The sequence below is a fragment of the Suricata suricatta genome, chromosome 1 (genome assembly GCF_006229205.1).
Source record: "Suricata suricatta isolate VVHF042 chromosome 1, meerkat_22Aug2017_6uvM2_HiC, whole genome shotgun sequence".
Classification (NCBI taxonomy): domain Eukaryota; kingdom Metazoa; phylum Chordata; class Mammalia; order Carnivora; family Herpestidae; genus Suricata; species Suricata suricatta.
The window spans coordinates 155,113,258-155,128,584 of NC_043700.1; the positions used below are offsets into that span (position 1 = coordinate 155,113,258).

General features: G+C 37.3%; 1 protein-coding gene across 7 annotated transcripts in view; it reads left to right on the forward strand.

Moving 5' to 3' along the window:
* Window positions 1–15,327, forward strand: part of FRYL (FRY like transcription coactivator) — a 261,750-nt gene that overhangs the window by 129,490 nt on the left and 116,933 nt on the right. For all 7 annotated transcript variants that reach the window (XM_029946008.1, XM_029945999.1, XM_029946032.1 and 4 more), the window contains 3 exons: window positions 2,110–2,163; window positions 5,676–5,815; window positions 6,677–6,773. In XM_029946008.1, coding sequence (XP_029801868.1) covers window positions 2,110–2,163; window positions 5,676–5,815; window positions 6,677–6,773 — 291 coding nt within the window. The remainder of the gene's footprint in view (window positions 1–2,109; window positions 2,164–5,675; window positions 5,816–6,676; window positions 6,774–15,327) is intronic.

Below are 15,327 nucleotides of genomic sequence, written 5' to 3' on the forward strand. Positions count from 1 at the left end.
GTATTTTTTTTAGTAAACAAATTAATAGAACAAATGGAAAGTTAAAAAGCTTCCAATACCGTTGTGTGCTGAAGGAAGACACAACACTAAATCAGAAGCTTTTCCTGATACTATTTAAATTAATAGGAAGCAACCGTACTGAAAGGTCACCTCGTGATGTATTATGTTTCACTGTCAATACACTATGTCTTCCTTTATGCAGTCTTTTCCCTTGGAAATTGCTATGTAGTAGCAATTTCCTACTCCCAGCCCCAAACCCCTCTCCCCTTTTTGAACTGTCCCAATTTCTTTCCCCACTTGCAAACACATATTTCTTTATTTTTTAAAAGAAGTATTCTATATTATTTAGTAGTGTGTGTTGGGGGGGGTGGGTACGGACCCATTATACCTAGATTATTCCATTAATATATACTGAGCTTTGCCATTCTTATAAAAGTCTTCTTAGTATTTTATAGATGGATATTAATATAGGCAGGCTTTTATTTTTTTCCTAATCTTGGCTTTTGCAAATGAAACTGTAGCAAATATTCTTTTAAGAACATCATTTTGCAGATATGTGACTATATAAGACAAATATTTAGAAGTGAAATTTTTTCTGGGCCAAAGGATGTATATGAGTCAAAACTTCGCCAAATATTGCCAAATGGTTTTCTAAGGAGATTGTTAACCATTCACATACTGGCATCATTTCAGAGTCCTGTTTAGTAGTAGGTAATTTCAATACATTCTGCTCGGACTTTTGGAGGTCTTTGGAAGTTTAATAGGTAGTTTTTCTTTGTGGTTTTAAATTGTCTTGCTCTTGTGAATGAGGTTAAATATATGAACAGATATTTAGCTATAAACATTTTCTTTTTGTCAACTGTCGATTCTTTGTACATTTTTTCTGTTGGATTATTGGATTTTCCCCCCAATGATCTGTAGGAACTTTTTGTATATTAAGGAAATCATACTTTCGTCTAAATATCTATTGCAGATATTTTTTCCTATTTTGTCATTTGTCCTTTTTTTCACATTTTTTTTGCCACCCATATACGTTTTTGTTTTTTATTTATATGTGGTTGAATTGCAATTTTTGTTTTGTTTTGTTTTGCTTCTGCATTTTGTTCATATTTAGAAAGATCTGAGGTTGTTAAAGAAAAAACCACCTACCATCATCTAGGACTTCTTTTTCTTCTAGGGTTTTAGTGATTTTATTTCTTATATTTAAACTTCTGAAACATTTAGGATTCGTTGGGGTAATGATTTTCTTCTGACAGCCTGATTGTCCCAGTACCATATGCTAAAATTTCCGTCTTTGCCTCAGTGTTTGAATTTCTACCCTTATGATTTTCCCATGTGTATTTGTTTGTGTTTTCTTTATTGATAAAGTGATCTATTGGTGTTTGAAGTTTTTCTTATTTCCAATTATTTCTCCATATGAACATTGTAAAAAAGTTTTCTGTTTTTAGAAATGGATCATGTTAAATTGAAGGAATTTAGGGAGCCACTAATACCTCATCTGGTTGAGTACAGAAATGTTAACTGTTGGCATTTCTCAAAATTAAAATCTAGGCCCTCTTCATGTATCATTTTAGGTAAATGACTTTGTTTTATGAACTTGGTTACTTTCTATACAGTGATGACTTCCAAGTTTATACCTACAGGCTAATCTGTTCTGTGTTTTTCAGACCCTTATTAGTCAACATCTTTTATAGGGACTTCAAACTCAACATGATCAAAATATATGCTGCCACCCAAACTTTGTCTTTTCATTGTGTTCCCACTTTCAAAGGTACCACCGTTCATCAATCTGTGCACAAATTGGAAACCTAGGAGTCATCCCCCAATATTTATTTTCTGTCTGCTGTGGACACTTCCCCCTCCTCAATCCTGCGACTTATGGCCACTCTCTTTGGAGGCTATCATGGAGAGAGCTCTGGCTCTGGAGCCGGACTGTTGGGGTGTGAATGCCAATTGGGTGACCCTGGGCAAGAGGGAGTCTTACCTTTGTTTAATCAAATCTAATTACAAATGAAAACAAAAACAAAACCAATTGACAAATCTTCTTATCATATATAAAGATTTCTAATATTTTGTGTATATTCTTTTTTTTTTTTTTTTGAACTGTAGGAGAAGCCATTGTCTAGATCTCTTCAAAGAGGTGAAGATCTTCAGTTTGACCAGGTATGCCAATTTTGGGGAAATATTTTTTCCTGCAAGGAAAATGTTCATCCTAACAGTCTGGTTCAAATATATCCAATATAAAATTATTTCATCTTGCTTAGTAATCCTTTATATCATTACATATTAGATTCAGTCTGAAATTGGTAGTATGTTTTAATGTTTACTTATTTATTTTGAGAGAGAAGGCATAATCAGGGGAGGGGCAGAGAGAGAGGGAGACACAGAATCTGAAACAGGCTCCAGGCTCTCAGCTGTCAGTGCAGCCAACACAGGGCTCAAGCTCATGATCTGTGAAATCATGACCTGAGCTGAAGTCAGGTGCTTAACTGACTAAGCCGCCCAGGTGCCCTAGTAGTTTGTTTTTTGACAAAGCAAATAAATGAACCATGAGCTGGGAACCTTATAGTTCTAGAATGATCTGTGAACTTGATTGGTTTCTGTTTATTTAGCATCTTAATACTTTTCATTGGTAATCGCTTTACCCTTTGAAATTTTCTTAAGATGTTTCCAATTACATGCCTCAATCTTTCCTTGTATATCAATTCATACAATTTTTACATAATAATGTTTTACCTTTTAACATTTTATTTTTTCCTGTTGGGGTTATCAGAACCTTTAAATAGAATATTAATATCTAAAAAATGAGTGTGATATTCCTTTAATGTTAATTCTTTCCTCTTGCAGAGATCAAATGTTTGATCAAGTGTTATTTTTGTCATAATTAAGTTTGTTCAAGAATTATTTTGTTATATATTGATTGTTTGCAAAAACCAGTAACCCAGATTCGTTTTCTGTTGGTATCTAGTATTCCTGTGGTCCTTTTCTCATTATTCTGTATCTAGGAATGAGACGTTACTGTTCATCATATTAGTCGAATTGACCAGATAATGACGACTGGTTAGAATTACTTGGTGAAGACTTAACAACGCATTGTTTCTGGATTCCAGCCCAAATCTGAATGAGAGTAATCAAGAGCAGGGTTTTGGTACCTGTATTTTATAATAGTTCCCTAGGTGATTCTGATGCATATATTTAGTAAATAGCCACTGGCCTAAGAAGAAACTGTAGGTAGGAAGGCTCTCTGTTCTCTGTTAAAGTATATATTAAGATCACCTTATATAATGTTTTTCAAATCTTATGTTACTGCAAATGGTATTAATTATTAGTAATTATTACTTTTTATTTATCTATTAATCTGTTATTTTAAAGACATTTAGATTATTCAGGTCTTAAATTCACTAATGATGAATAAATATATAATCAGAATTAAAAATCCTATTAAACAGCATTTTAATAGGGATATTTCCATTTGCTTTTTTATGTAAATGATTAATAAAACTTTAAATGGTCATGCCTCATAGTTCAACCTTTTTCTTTTTCCACAGTAAAAAGCCAGGTGTGGTATAAACATATATATTTATAATAGTAGATGGTATTTTATTGTTCCTTTTTAGATATTAAAAGGATTTCCTTTGAGTGATACTGTTCATTGTTAATAAAATAAAATTTAAAAAATTAAATAAAATTAGAATCTTTTTTATTTTAATGAACTATATTAGAAACTATTTGCCTCTCAAATTATGCTAATTATAAATAAAAGCATGATTAAAGGAAGGCAGATAATGAAAAAGAGCCTATATAATCAAATAGACTGTTATATTTTCTTTACTATTTTCCCAGATGTAGTACCTTTTGAAGTTATATGAAGAATATAAATATAAGGAAAACTAAATGTTTAATTTGTAGAGGTATCAATTTATCTTCATTAGCTGAAACTGTCTATAGTCCTGGACCTGAACAAGACCTTGAGTGTTTCTACAACGCCTCATTTTTTGGTTAAGAAAAACAAAGTGGAGCATGTTTGCCTGTATACTTTAAAATATTAATTTTATGAGCAATGAGTTGCATCAGATACAGAAATTATAAAGAGAGATTTTTCTTTTTCTCTTTTTTCTTTTTCTTTTGCTCGAGATCGCCCAGAGGAAAGGTGACCTTAGGGGCTGCTTGCTAACAGCAGCTGGTATGCCTCTTACCACCACTACAGGAAAGCTAGGTTCATTCATGAAGTGAATCTGATACTCACCTGGAATTCAGATAGTTTCAGGGATGCTTCCAACTGAGTAGGGGTTGCTCATCCCACTACATTTATGTTTATGCTTTAAAAGCTTGTTTACAGGGGCACCTGGGTGGCTCAGTCGGTTAAGCATCTGACTTCGGCTCAGGTCATGATCTCACAGTTCGTGGGTTTGAGCCCTGTGTCGGGCTCTGTGCTGATAGCTAGCTCAGAGCCTGGAGCCTGTCTTTGGATTCTGTGTCTCCCTCTCTCTCTGACCCTCCCCTGCTCCAGCTGTCTCTCTCTGTCTCTCTTAAAAATAAATAAGACATTAAAAAATTTTTTTAAAGCCCATTTACAACACATTTGTGTTTCTTTGTGTTTATATTCTAAGCTTGATTTATTTAGTTAAAAAAAACTTTTAATGTTTATTTATTCTTGAGAGATAGAGACACAGAGCATGAGCAGGGGAGGGGCAGAGAGAAAGGAGAACACAGAAACCAAGCAGGCTCCAGGCTCTGAGCTATCAGCAACACAGAGCCCGATGTGGGGCTCGAACTCACAGCTGTGAGATCACGTGAACTGAAGCCGGACGCCCAACTGACTGAGCCACCCAGGTGCCCCTGTATTCTAAGATTTAAAAGCTTATTTACAACACATTTATGTTTCTTTTCTAATATGTGTCTTGGTGGGTATCACAAATTATGTAATTATAATTGTTCTGCGTCTTAATGGTACAAAGTAAAATGGTTCTTTCGCACAGTTCTAACAGAATGTAGTCTTCTTTGTTCCTACCTCTCTTCATTCATTCTGGTGACAGTATTTACAGCCCTCTGTTCACATGAGCACAGAGGAATGGGCCAGGGGGAAGGAAGCAGATGTGGTTTTCTCATGTTAGTGTTCTCCCAGAGGCATCCCTCTGTATAATCAGTGATATTACCGAGGTCCTGTTTTTACATTTGTGAGTAGTATATGGAGGCAGGAAAAAGGTGGAAAGCTACTCAGCTAAGCTAAATGGATATGGGTAAAGTTCAATACTAGGTAAGACTTAGCCCACTTTACTTCCTTACTTGGATAAACCCTAACCTTTAATTTTTTTTTTTAAGTTTATTTATTTTGAGAGAAAGGGTGTATGAGCAAAGGAGGGACAGGAACAGAGGGAGAGAGGGAGAGAGAGAATCCCAAGCAGGCTCCACACCAGCACCGCACTGACAGCAGGGCTCAGACTCCTGGACTATGGGATCATGTCCTGAGCCAAAAGCCAGGGTCAGATGCTTAACCAACTGAGCCATCCAGGCACCTCGCTAATCTTTATTTTTATTTTAAAACACATTTATTGCATTTCAGTTACTGTGTTTATTCTAGAGATGTTAATCATTTCCAAACGATGGCTAGTAGAGTGAGGAGTGTGGTACCTCCGTGATGTGTTTTATTTTCTGGTGCCGTCTTGTGTTTTCAGTTGATAAGCTCTATGAGCTCCGTAGCAGAGCACTGTCTCCCTTCCTTACTTCGCACCTTGTTTGACTGGTACAGACGCCAGAATGGGACTGAAGATGAATCTTACGAATACAGGCCTCGGTCTAGCACAAAGTCTAAGGGGTAAGTGACTCCTTTTCCACTCTTTGACCTAGAATCGAAACACTGTCAGTGAAGGGGGTGATAGTGTTCTCAACTGAAGATAGTTACCATTTGACTTCTGAGCAAAAACATTGATTTCTTCTGTTACGAGACTGATAGTAAAGGGAAAGGGTAGTCTCTACCTAACTGTAAATCAAGGGAAGGTACCAGTTAAAGTAGGTGCCGCTCCACAGATACGCAAAAAATGAATTTCAGGAGCGCCATTTCAGTAGTTATAGAAGAAGTTAAGAAACTATTCAGAGAGGGTCCCGTTCACATGGTTTGTGAAGGGAACCACTGCTGTGGTACCGGAGGACTGCCAGAGCCTGCCACCTGATAGCATGAGACTGTGCTCGATGCTCCGAGCCCAGAACTGGTCTTTCCCTCCTTCACATTTTCCAGGGAGGTGTTGGCTTTGCATGAAACATCTACTCATGTTCAGGAGATGGTCCCTAGCTTAGAGTGGGCCGTTTGTGATTTTTCAACTTAGATACGCTGAGAGGTACCTGGCTCTGGATTTTCACCAGAAGAGTTATTACTTTTGTTTCAGTTCTTAATTTGAAAAATACTAATCAAATATGGGGTGATGCTAGATTTTCTACGTAAAATTTAAAATATTTTTCTGACTGATTCCTTTAGAATGAGTTTAATTTCTGACAGATACAAATAGTGATGTGTATTTATAAATACTGTACAAAAGATGCAACAAGAGAAAGAAAATGAAAATATGTAACTACATACATTGGGTAATTTAAAAACAATTTGTACTAACAATAGCTAACCAATAGCTCTTTTAAAACTTACAGTCTTAAATGCAGTCCTAATTTGGGGTTCTTGTTTCAGGGATGAACAGCAACGTGAAAGAGATTATCTTCTTGAAAGGAGAGACTTAGCCGTAGATTTCATTTTTTGTTTAGTTTTAGTCGAAGTTCTAAAGCAGGTAAGAAGCCCTTTTGTTTCTGCAGGGTCTGTGTTTCTTATCCTCATTTTGCCTTCATATTTCATTTATCTTGTTTAGGATGTTATGTCTCCAATCCTGGCCCACATTAACTGGATTTCTAAAATTTAATTACACCTCTTTCAGTTGCCTAGGGCTTTCATGGCCTGTACCTATCGTTTCCGATTCTTTTTACCTTTTATGCCATCGAGGATAGATCTTGTTTGCAAAATTGAGCTGAGTAGAAATTGTGTTAAATGTGGGCTTTCAGCTGTGAATATAGTTTGCCTTTCATTTATGTACTTCCTTCTACTTTCAAAGGATTTTTCTTCCAAAGCCATTCAACCTGCACTCCCCACGTGTAATCATCGTGCAGTTCTAGTTGAGGAATAGGGGCGGTTTGACATGGGTTGGACCCAACTGTCAAGTGCGAATGGTTTTTGGACAAGTGATAATAAATTTTTTATGTTTGATCAGTGACTATTAGACTGCTGGCATTGTTCTCGCTCTGCGCTCATGAACTTAACATCTGAACACAGTAGAGCCAGAAGCTTATAATGTCTGGTATCATGTATATTTTTACTATTCATAATCAGGACAGGTATTTAAATGCGTATCTAAGAAAAGCATTTTTTGGTCTGTTTTTGGTTTTTTGTTTACTAAAACCAGCTATTTTGTTCAGATGCATGAATATATTTTTTAATAGTTTGTAGACTTTAAAAAGTTGTAGATCATTCACAGATGAGTCACATATTTCCAGCCATGCACATTGTGATGTTTTGAAAAAAGTTAGGTAACCTAAAAGAAAAAGAAAGCATAGTTTGCCTATGACAGGTTTGGACAGGGAGTTTTGTTTTTGTTATATAAAATGAAATAGAATTTATAACATGAAAACAAACAGCAAATGTAATATATAAAAGTTAACAGACTATTTTTTGACACAGGCAACATAAAATGATTTGAATTATGTATTTCTTTACACTTTGTTTTTATAGCATGCGGAAAATTATTGAAATCCAAATATCTGAAATCTACAAATAAAGGTTTTAAATAGGAAAAACAGGAAACTGCGTTAATCAAAGGTGAAAATCACTTTAGTTACTTTGTACTTTTCATAAAGGTTTTTTATTACATGGTAGGAGAGAAATTTCCTCCGGGAGTTATGCTAACGGGCCACATTTGCTGTGATCTCAGTTTGCCGGGATCCTAAGACCTTGAGGTTAAGGTAACTAGGGAGAGAAGAGCTGAGGACCAGAACCGCCATTGACCATGAGTGGACTTGGCCTAGGACTCATGGTGGTTGACCTCTAGCATTTCTCGGGTGCCTATGTAGGTCGTGTGAGTGGCTTGGTACCCTGTATTTGCACTGCCTTGCTTCGTTAAATAGTACAAGGTTTCTTCTTCTAGCACGTGACTTGTAAACTCCCTGAGACATACAGGACCGTCTCTGATCTGGCTTCATTATACCTTTTCTCCTTTGTTTCCCAACACATTCTTTGCCAATCAGTCTCTCATCTGAACGTTGCCCCTAATTGTAGTTTGAGAACTTCAGTGCATAGACAACCCTATCTAAGTTTTTCTCTCTCCTCTCCCCCCTCCTCCCTTGTTCTTTCCCCTTCTCCATTGTCTTTGTCTTCCTCCTCCTTCCTTCCTACTCCTCTTAAAGAAATAATCTAGGGGCGCCTGGGTGGCTCAATCGGTTAGGTCTCTCTCTGACTTTGGCTCAGGTCGTGATCTCACGTTCGTGGGTTTGGACCCCCGTATCAGGTTCTGTGCTGACTGATAAGCTCAGAGCCTGGAGCCTGCTTCCAATTCTGTGTCTCCCTCTGTCTTGCCCCTCCCCCTCACATGCTCTGTCTCTCTCTGTATCAAAAATAAATAAAACATGAAAAAATTAAAAAAATAATAATAATCCAGATAGGTCTTCTGGTGGAAAGAACCATAAGGATTGTAAACTTAAGGACATTTTTTCATTGGACTTGTTTTTTTCAAGTCCATAGCACAAAAATCCCTTTGGGACTGTAGTTCACATGGGCCCTGAGTGTGGAAATAAGAAATACAGCAGCTTTAATAGCTAATTTTTGTTTTTGGTTCCATCACCATATTGTTCCAACCCATAGTAGTAGCCTTTCCACCAGCTTTTTTCTCTCTTTTATCATTATCCTCAAACTTTCATTCACTTGCACCCATGAAAGAATAAAATCTATCATAAACCGCCTGGGCGGCTCAGTCGGTTAAGCGTCTGACTTCAGCTCAGGTCATGATCTCGCCGTTTGTGGGTCGGAGCCCCACGTTGGGCTCTGTGCTGACAGCTCAGAACCTGGAGCCTGTCTTCACATTCTGTGTCTCCCTCTCTCTCTGACCCTCCCCTGGTCACACTCTTTCTATCTCTTAAAAATAAAGAAAAAACATTAAAAAAAAATTTTTTTTAAATCTATCACAAAGAACACAGCCATACTTTATTAAAAATCTTACATAGGTCTTTTTTTCCCCTAGTAAAAAGCAAATCTTTTTAGCTTCTTCAAAACTAATAAAACCCAAGAAAATGAAGTAAAAATCAATAGAACTTTCTGAAATATCATGACAGACTAACCCAATTTTCTACCATGTCAGAGTGATGTAGGGTTTAATAGATCCAGAGGCTAATCAATGCAATATATCTTGAATTTAATAGGACCTCTACTTCTGCCCCACATAGTAGACACATATTGAAACGTGACTTTGTTTTATTTGATGAGATAGATGGTCCCAGGAGTACTGAAGTACTGATACATGGTTGGGCCAGACTTAAGGAGGAGTAGCTATTACTTATGGGGTTAGTCCTTGACCTCATATATTACAAATTTTTGTTTGTTGAATAATTGGCCATGTCTTCATGTGTGTTTAGAACTCTTTATGATGCATAAAGACTCAATATCCTGTGAATCAGCTGTCATTGTAGTAGACTGCGAGACCCCTAGGGCACGTGTTTTCTACCCCAGTGCTGTCATTCCCTTGCTGGGTAATCTGGGCAAGTTATTAGCCACTAACTCTTTCCTCCTCTGTAAGAGAGGGAGGAAAATAGAATCAGTTTTGAGGGTCATAAGTGTTAAATACTGTAATTCCTGGGACATAGATATCTCTTATTTTCATTTTGCAGATGAGGAAATATTTTTTTATTTCTCGTTTTTTAATTAATAGTTTATGAAGAAATATTCTTAATTTGGTGAGTCGCTGATGATTATAAAGCTTGTTTGCTTTTTTTACTCCCAAGTTTTTTCTCCTGTGAATATTAAAAATATTCTTATTGGTAAAATCAGTGATACAGAATTAGATGAAATGGCCAGCGTTTAAAGTTTTAATCCTAACATGTTAGAGAAAGAATTGAGTTAGTATACATGAGATGACATAAGTATGCTTCACTGTGAGAACAAAATTAATTCAAGGTGATAGAGGACTGATTTTATTTTTTCAAGAAAGCCACACATAATTTGGGGGTCATGGCCAACTGCAGATTTTAGCGTATTAGTACCAAAGGCTTTCAAATCCACAATAAAAGCATGTTTAAACAGCAGCATAGGGACGCCTGGGGGGTTCAGTCGGTTAATCGTCTGACTTCAGCTCAGGTCATGATCTCACAACTCATGAGTTTGAGCCCCGAGTTGGGCTCTGTGCTGACAGCTCAGAGCCTGGAGCCTGCTTCAGATTCTGTGTCTCCTCCTCTCTCTGCTCCTCCCCTGCTCATGTGCAAAATGAATAAGCATTAAAAAATAAAAAAACAACATAAACATTTAGAAAGTGTGAAGCAGTTTTTGCTTAAATTTTAGTCAGATTTACTCATTAAAACAACTAAGATTGGGAAACTTGGTTTGTGACCACTGCCGACTCTTAGCTTGGTTTTACTAGTGCTATTGTGAAGTATCAGAAGGTGCAGTACATCTTTAGTATTTTCAGATATAACATTAGCATCTTGGACATGGACGAGTGTCCCTGAAGAGAGTTATTTGTGGTTTTTCTGAGGCTGAATGTATGCCTTCCCTTTGCATTGAGGGCTGGCCATTAGGTAATGAATGAATGAGCTTCGCTGACTCCCCAGTATCCAGATCTTAACCTGATTTTGCTGTTTTGCACTTTCAAGATGTGAAAAAAGCATTAAAGTTTGGGAGGTGTTGGTGGGAATAGCCTTGGAATAAAATGTGGGTATTCTTTTTAAAAATTTTTTTATTTAAGTCATCTCTAAGGCAGTGGGGTCTTGAATGCACAACCCCGAGGTCGAGAGTTGCACGCTCTTCTGACTGAGCCAGCCAGGTGTCCTTGGGTGTTATTTAGAGTCTACTGGGTATATCCTTCTCGAATGTTGTTGTAGTCAAGTTAGAACAGCTTCTAAATTCACACAAATGACAAGATCTGAAAAAGTCTGGCTACTGTAAGTGGGAATATTACTCCATGAAAGGAGAATTTTTTCTCTGTACACCAAAGAGGGATTCTTCCCTCAATCCTGAATCCTTGAGATTCAGTTTGGGAGTATTTTTACTATTACTGTTATTATTTCTGAAATTAAAGTAAAGGGGTAAAGTAGGGATTTTAGGAATGTGTATCCTGATCATGTTCATTCTTAAAATGTTTAGAGATTGTACTTTTTTCTTCCAAAAATTAAAGAAAAGATCTCTTTCTTCTTTCATTTCTGTTTCTGTGGGTTTTTTTTTTCTGGCTATAATATGATAAAGTTGGAGGTTTTTCTTTCCTTATTTGGAATGAATTTTCATATATCAGAAACTAGGCACACAGTGTGTAACACACCAACTTCTGAACTTCAGTTCCCTCGTCTGTGAAAAAAGAGGCAAATATCTACCTTGTAAGACGAAGTGTTACAAATAATGTTTATAAAAATTCTTAATACATGCCATGCAGACATATAAGAAGTGTTGATGGTGGCAGTAGTTGGGTAGTAAGTAATAGAGTACGCAGTGTGGCTAAGTAGTGTCCCTAGCTGTCATTGTTAGACTTCAGGCATAGCGAGACCAAACAAGACTGTTTAGGAGAAATTATAGGTTTAAGTTAACTTGTATTTCATATCTCTGGCCGAGAGCACATTAAACATCCCTGTGAGGAAATCAATATGGCAACACCACAACACAGCACAGTAAGTGGAATATAAGAAATTAGATCACAGAAAATGCAGTGTTGCATTATTGCAAAGTCAGTGAAATATCTGGTGTTAGCCTGTATGACCAGCACCATGAATTCTGGAATAAGTTCCGGAGTCAGGCTGACTGATCCAAGAAGAGCCTGTGCCTGACTAAAGTTTGGCATCACTTGGTAATAGACGTCTGCTCCATTTTAACTCTCAGTGGGTAACCCCGTGGCTGTCTGGGATGTATGGGACAGCAGTGTAGATTATAGTCATGTTTTCATTACCTTAGGGCCTATTTTATGGGCCCAACTGAGGGAAGATCAGGCTAGGAGAATATATCTGCCTCCCTGCTTCTTGAACCGGCCCTGGTTTCCAGCCATTTTTCCCTCCCAGGCTTTGCCTTGGTATCTCCATCCTTATATTCTAGTCCCTTTATCTGCCCTACGTCCTCAGAAGGTAAGAGTTCTGAGCTGGTCCATTTTAGAGATAGAAAGAAAAGGTAAGAGGACGGGAATCAATTTCCAATTGTAATATACTCGATCGTTCTCTCCGGGCTAGTGAGAATAGGGTTCCAATCTTTTGCGTACATTTTGTAGGTGGGGAAGTGGAAACTTCCTCGTGGTTACATAACCAGTAAAAAGAGAAGGTTTGGTTTGATTAAACCAAACCAAAATCCATGATTTTTCTTTACTTTTATCATTTCTCTTTCTATATTTTTAATGAAGAAAATGTTTTGTGTATTGTATACAGGTTTGATTATCGTTTGCAGTAAATTCATCAGCTTGGTGTGGATGCACGGAGCACTTGGGGGATACTATTTTGAGTTTCTTCTTAATATGCTGTAATAGTGTTGTCCTAAAAAGAGGTATTCACAGTACCAAGTAAAAATGGTCATGCCTCTACGTAATCGATGAGCCAATATTCTGAAATTTCTTTATCAATGAGACATGAAGTTCTACTTTTATAATGGTGTGTTTGTCTATAAAAGATTCAAAAGCTTCTTACAATGATATTTTCATAAAATTCCTAGTTAAGTACCTAATTGTGAAAGAAATTCTGGTTCTAAAATTTGGTCTTCAAGTGTGGGACAAAGCTAAAGATTATTCTTGTAGAGTCCTGAATTCTTGAACCTTACTATGTAGAATGAATTCCGTTTCTGCGCAGTATTAACATGGGCTGTTCAAATCCCAGCTTCTGCCAGCAGATGAATAAACTTCTTTCCTGTATCACCAGGCTGCTATTTTTAAAAGATTCATTGAGAACTAAGAAAGGCTGAGTTAGGATTACAGCTGCTTCCTCATTTAATCCCTATTTGATTTTGTGATGGAGCACATTTTCTTCGAATTGGATTCCAGGCTCAGGCTTTCAGGACAGTGCCAATTCCTGGGGACTCTGATGAATGCTCTGGTTCTCCTCTCAGCAACACTGATAGCAATCCACTTAGCCAAGCTCGAGCTGCAGCCTTTCGTCCCGGAGGAAAAGTTCACCATGAGCCTTTCAAGCTGTGACAGCTACCTGCCTCCCTCTGCTGGCACAGTACTTTAAAAGTGATGCTAGGGGCACCTGGGTGGCTTAGTGGGTTGAGCGACTTCTGATTTCTGCTCAGGTCATATCAGGGTCATGAGATCGAGCCCTGCATTGGGACCCTGCTTAAGATTCTCCCTCTCTCCGTCTACCCCTCTTCCCTACTCACACACATGCCCCCCCTCCCGCCCCAAATAGTAAGTAAGTAAGTAAGTAAATGTGGTGCTAGCATTCTCCATGTTATGCAAGTTTAGTAAACTTTCTTTTTGACCGGAATACACGTTAGTGAGTAGTTACTTACTGGATTTCTTGTACTTCGTGTCCCTCATTACAGTGTAATTATAGTTACTGTTCCTGACATTTCTCACCTATTTACTAGGTTTGAACTAGCTCCTGATCATTATTCTGGACTAAATTCAGCTCCCTCCTCATAGACTCTTGGTTTGCCTTTGTAAATGATAAAGTATCTGTATTTTAAATAAAAATCTCTCCTTTATCAACCCTGCAAGAAACATTCTCACCATCTCTGGGTAATTAGAGTTCTTTGCTGTTCTTTTCCCTCATCTAGTTTGTGGCTTTCTTGGTAACACTAAAATCCCTGTACCATTTTATTCTACCGACAAAGTGTTCTATAATGTATGTTGTTAAAACATTCAAGGAAATGTGGAATTCCTGTGTATTTTCTTTTGTTTGAATTGGACTTCGGGGCCATAGAATGTGATAAATCATGGTCCAGGTTCAAGACCCACTTTTATCATTGATCTCTGTGTGTTTGCTTACACTATAATGTTGCCTCTCAGCCCCACACCTATCATTTAAGTTTCATTATGTGAATCTCTCCCAGTTTTCACTGCCTGGCTGCCCTCTTACCAATATGATTTTTATGCTAATTATTCTCTTTAAAACATGGTCTCCTGTATGCTTGAATAATAAGTTTTCTTTGTTTTTGAACTTCGTAAAAAAAAAAAATGTATCATAGTCTATATTGTCCTCTGGGACTTAACTTTTTCACTCAACAGTATGTTGTTGGGATTAATCGATGACGTGTGTAGCCATACATTATTATTTTCTTAGGCGTGTAATTGCTAGTGTGTTGGAGCTCCACCTTTATAGGTTCACTCCTGGAGCCCTGCTGATTAAACTGACAGATGTCAGATTAGCAGGAGAAAAGGTTTATTAAATATGCATTGTAGGGGCCTTCACAGAGAAGAAGTTGAAGATAAAAAGAATGGTTGAGCCCTAACACTTAACAAAGAGCAGTGCATGGTGAGGTGACAAGACAAAGGAAAAGTGTTAGGGCTTCTAGGAAAAGTGTAGTTTGTTCGTGCAGACCTACCTTATTATAAACTCTTTATTTCTTGTGATAGTGTTTTTTCTTCTTTTCTTGACACTGGAAAGAGGAGGGGAGACTGCTTTTAGGCAGAAAGGGGGTGGGGAGAGCTTTTCCTGCACCTGGTGTTTCTCAGTTGCTTTCAGCTGAAAATAATTCTCAAGCCAGAGTTCCACTTCCTTAGACTGTAGGCTTTCTAAAATCTGATATAAACTTACACCAGCAATGTCTGTGAAATCGGATTCATTTACATGATCTGTGCTATTTGGTATTGTCAGACTTTACTCCACTGAATAGGTGTAAAATGATACTTTGTGTATTTTCATTCTTCTTATTACTAATCAAGCATCTCTTCATATGTTTATCATCTTAGGAATGAGTACAACAAAGGGCAAAACCAGAAAATTATAAAATCTTGCCACAAGCCTTTAAAGAAGTGAAAAGATACTCCATGTAAATGAAGAATATAGTTAACCCCAAATTGATCTATAGGTTGATCGCAACTCCAATAAAAATCCTAACAGTTTTTGTGTAGCTTTGGTGACTCTAGGTTGAATACGGAGGAACAGTGAGCCAAAAGTGGCTAAGTG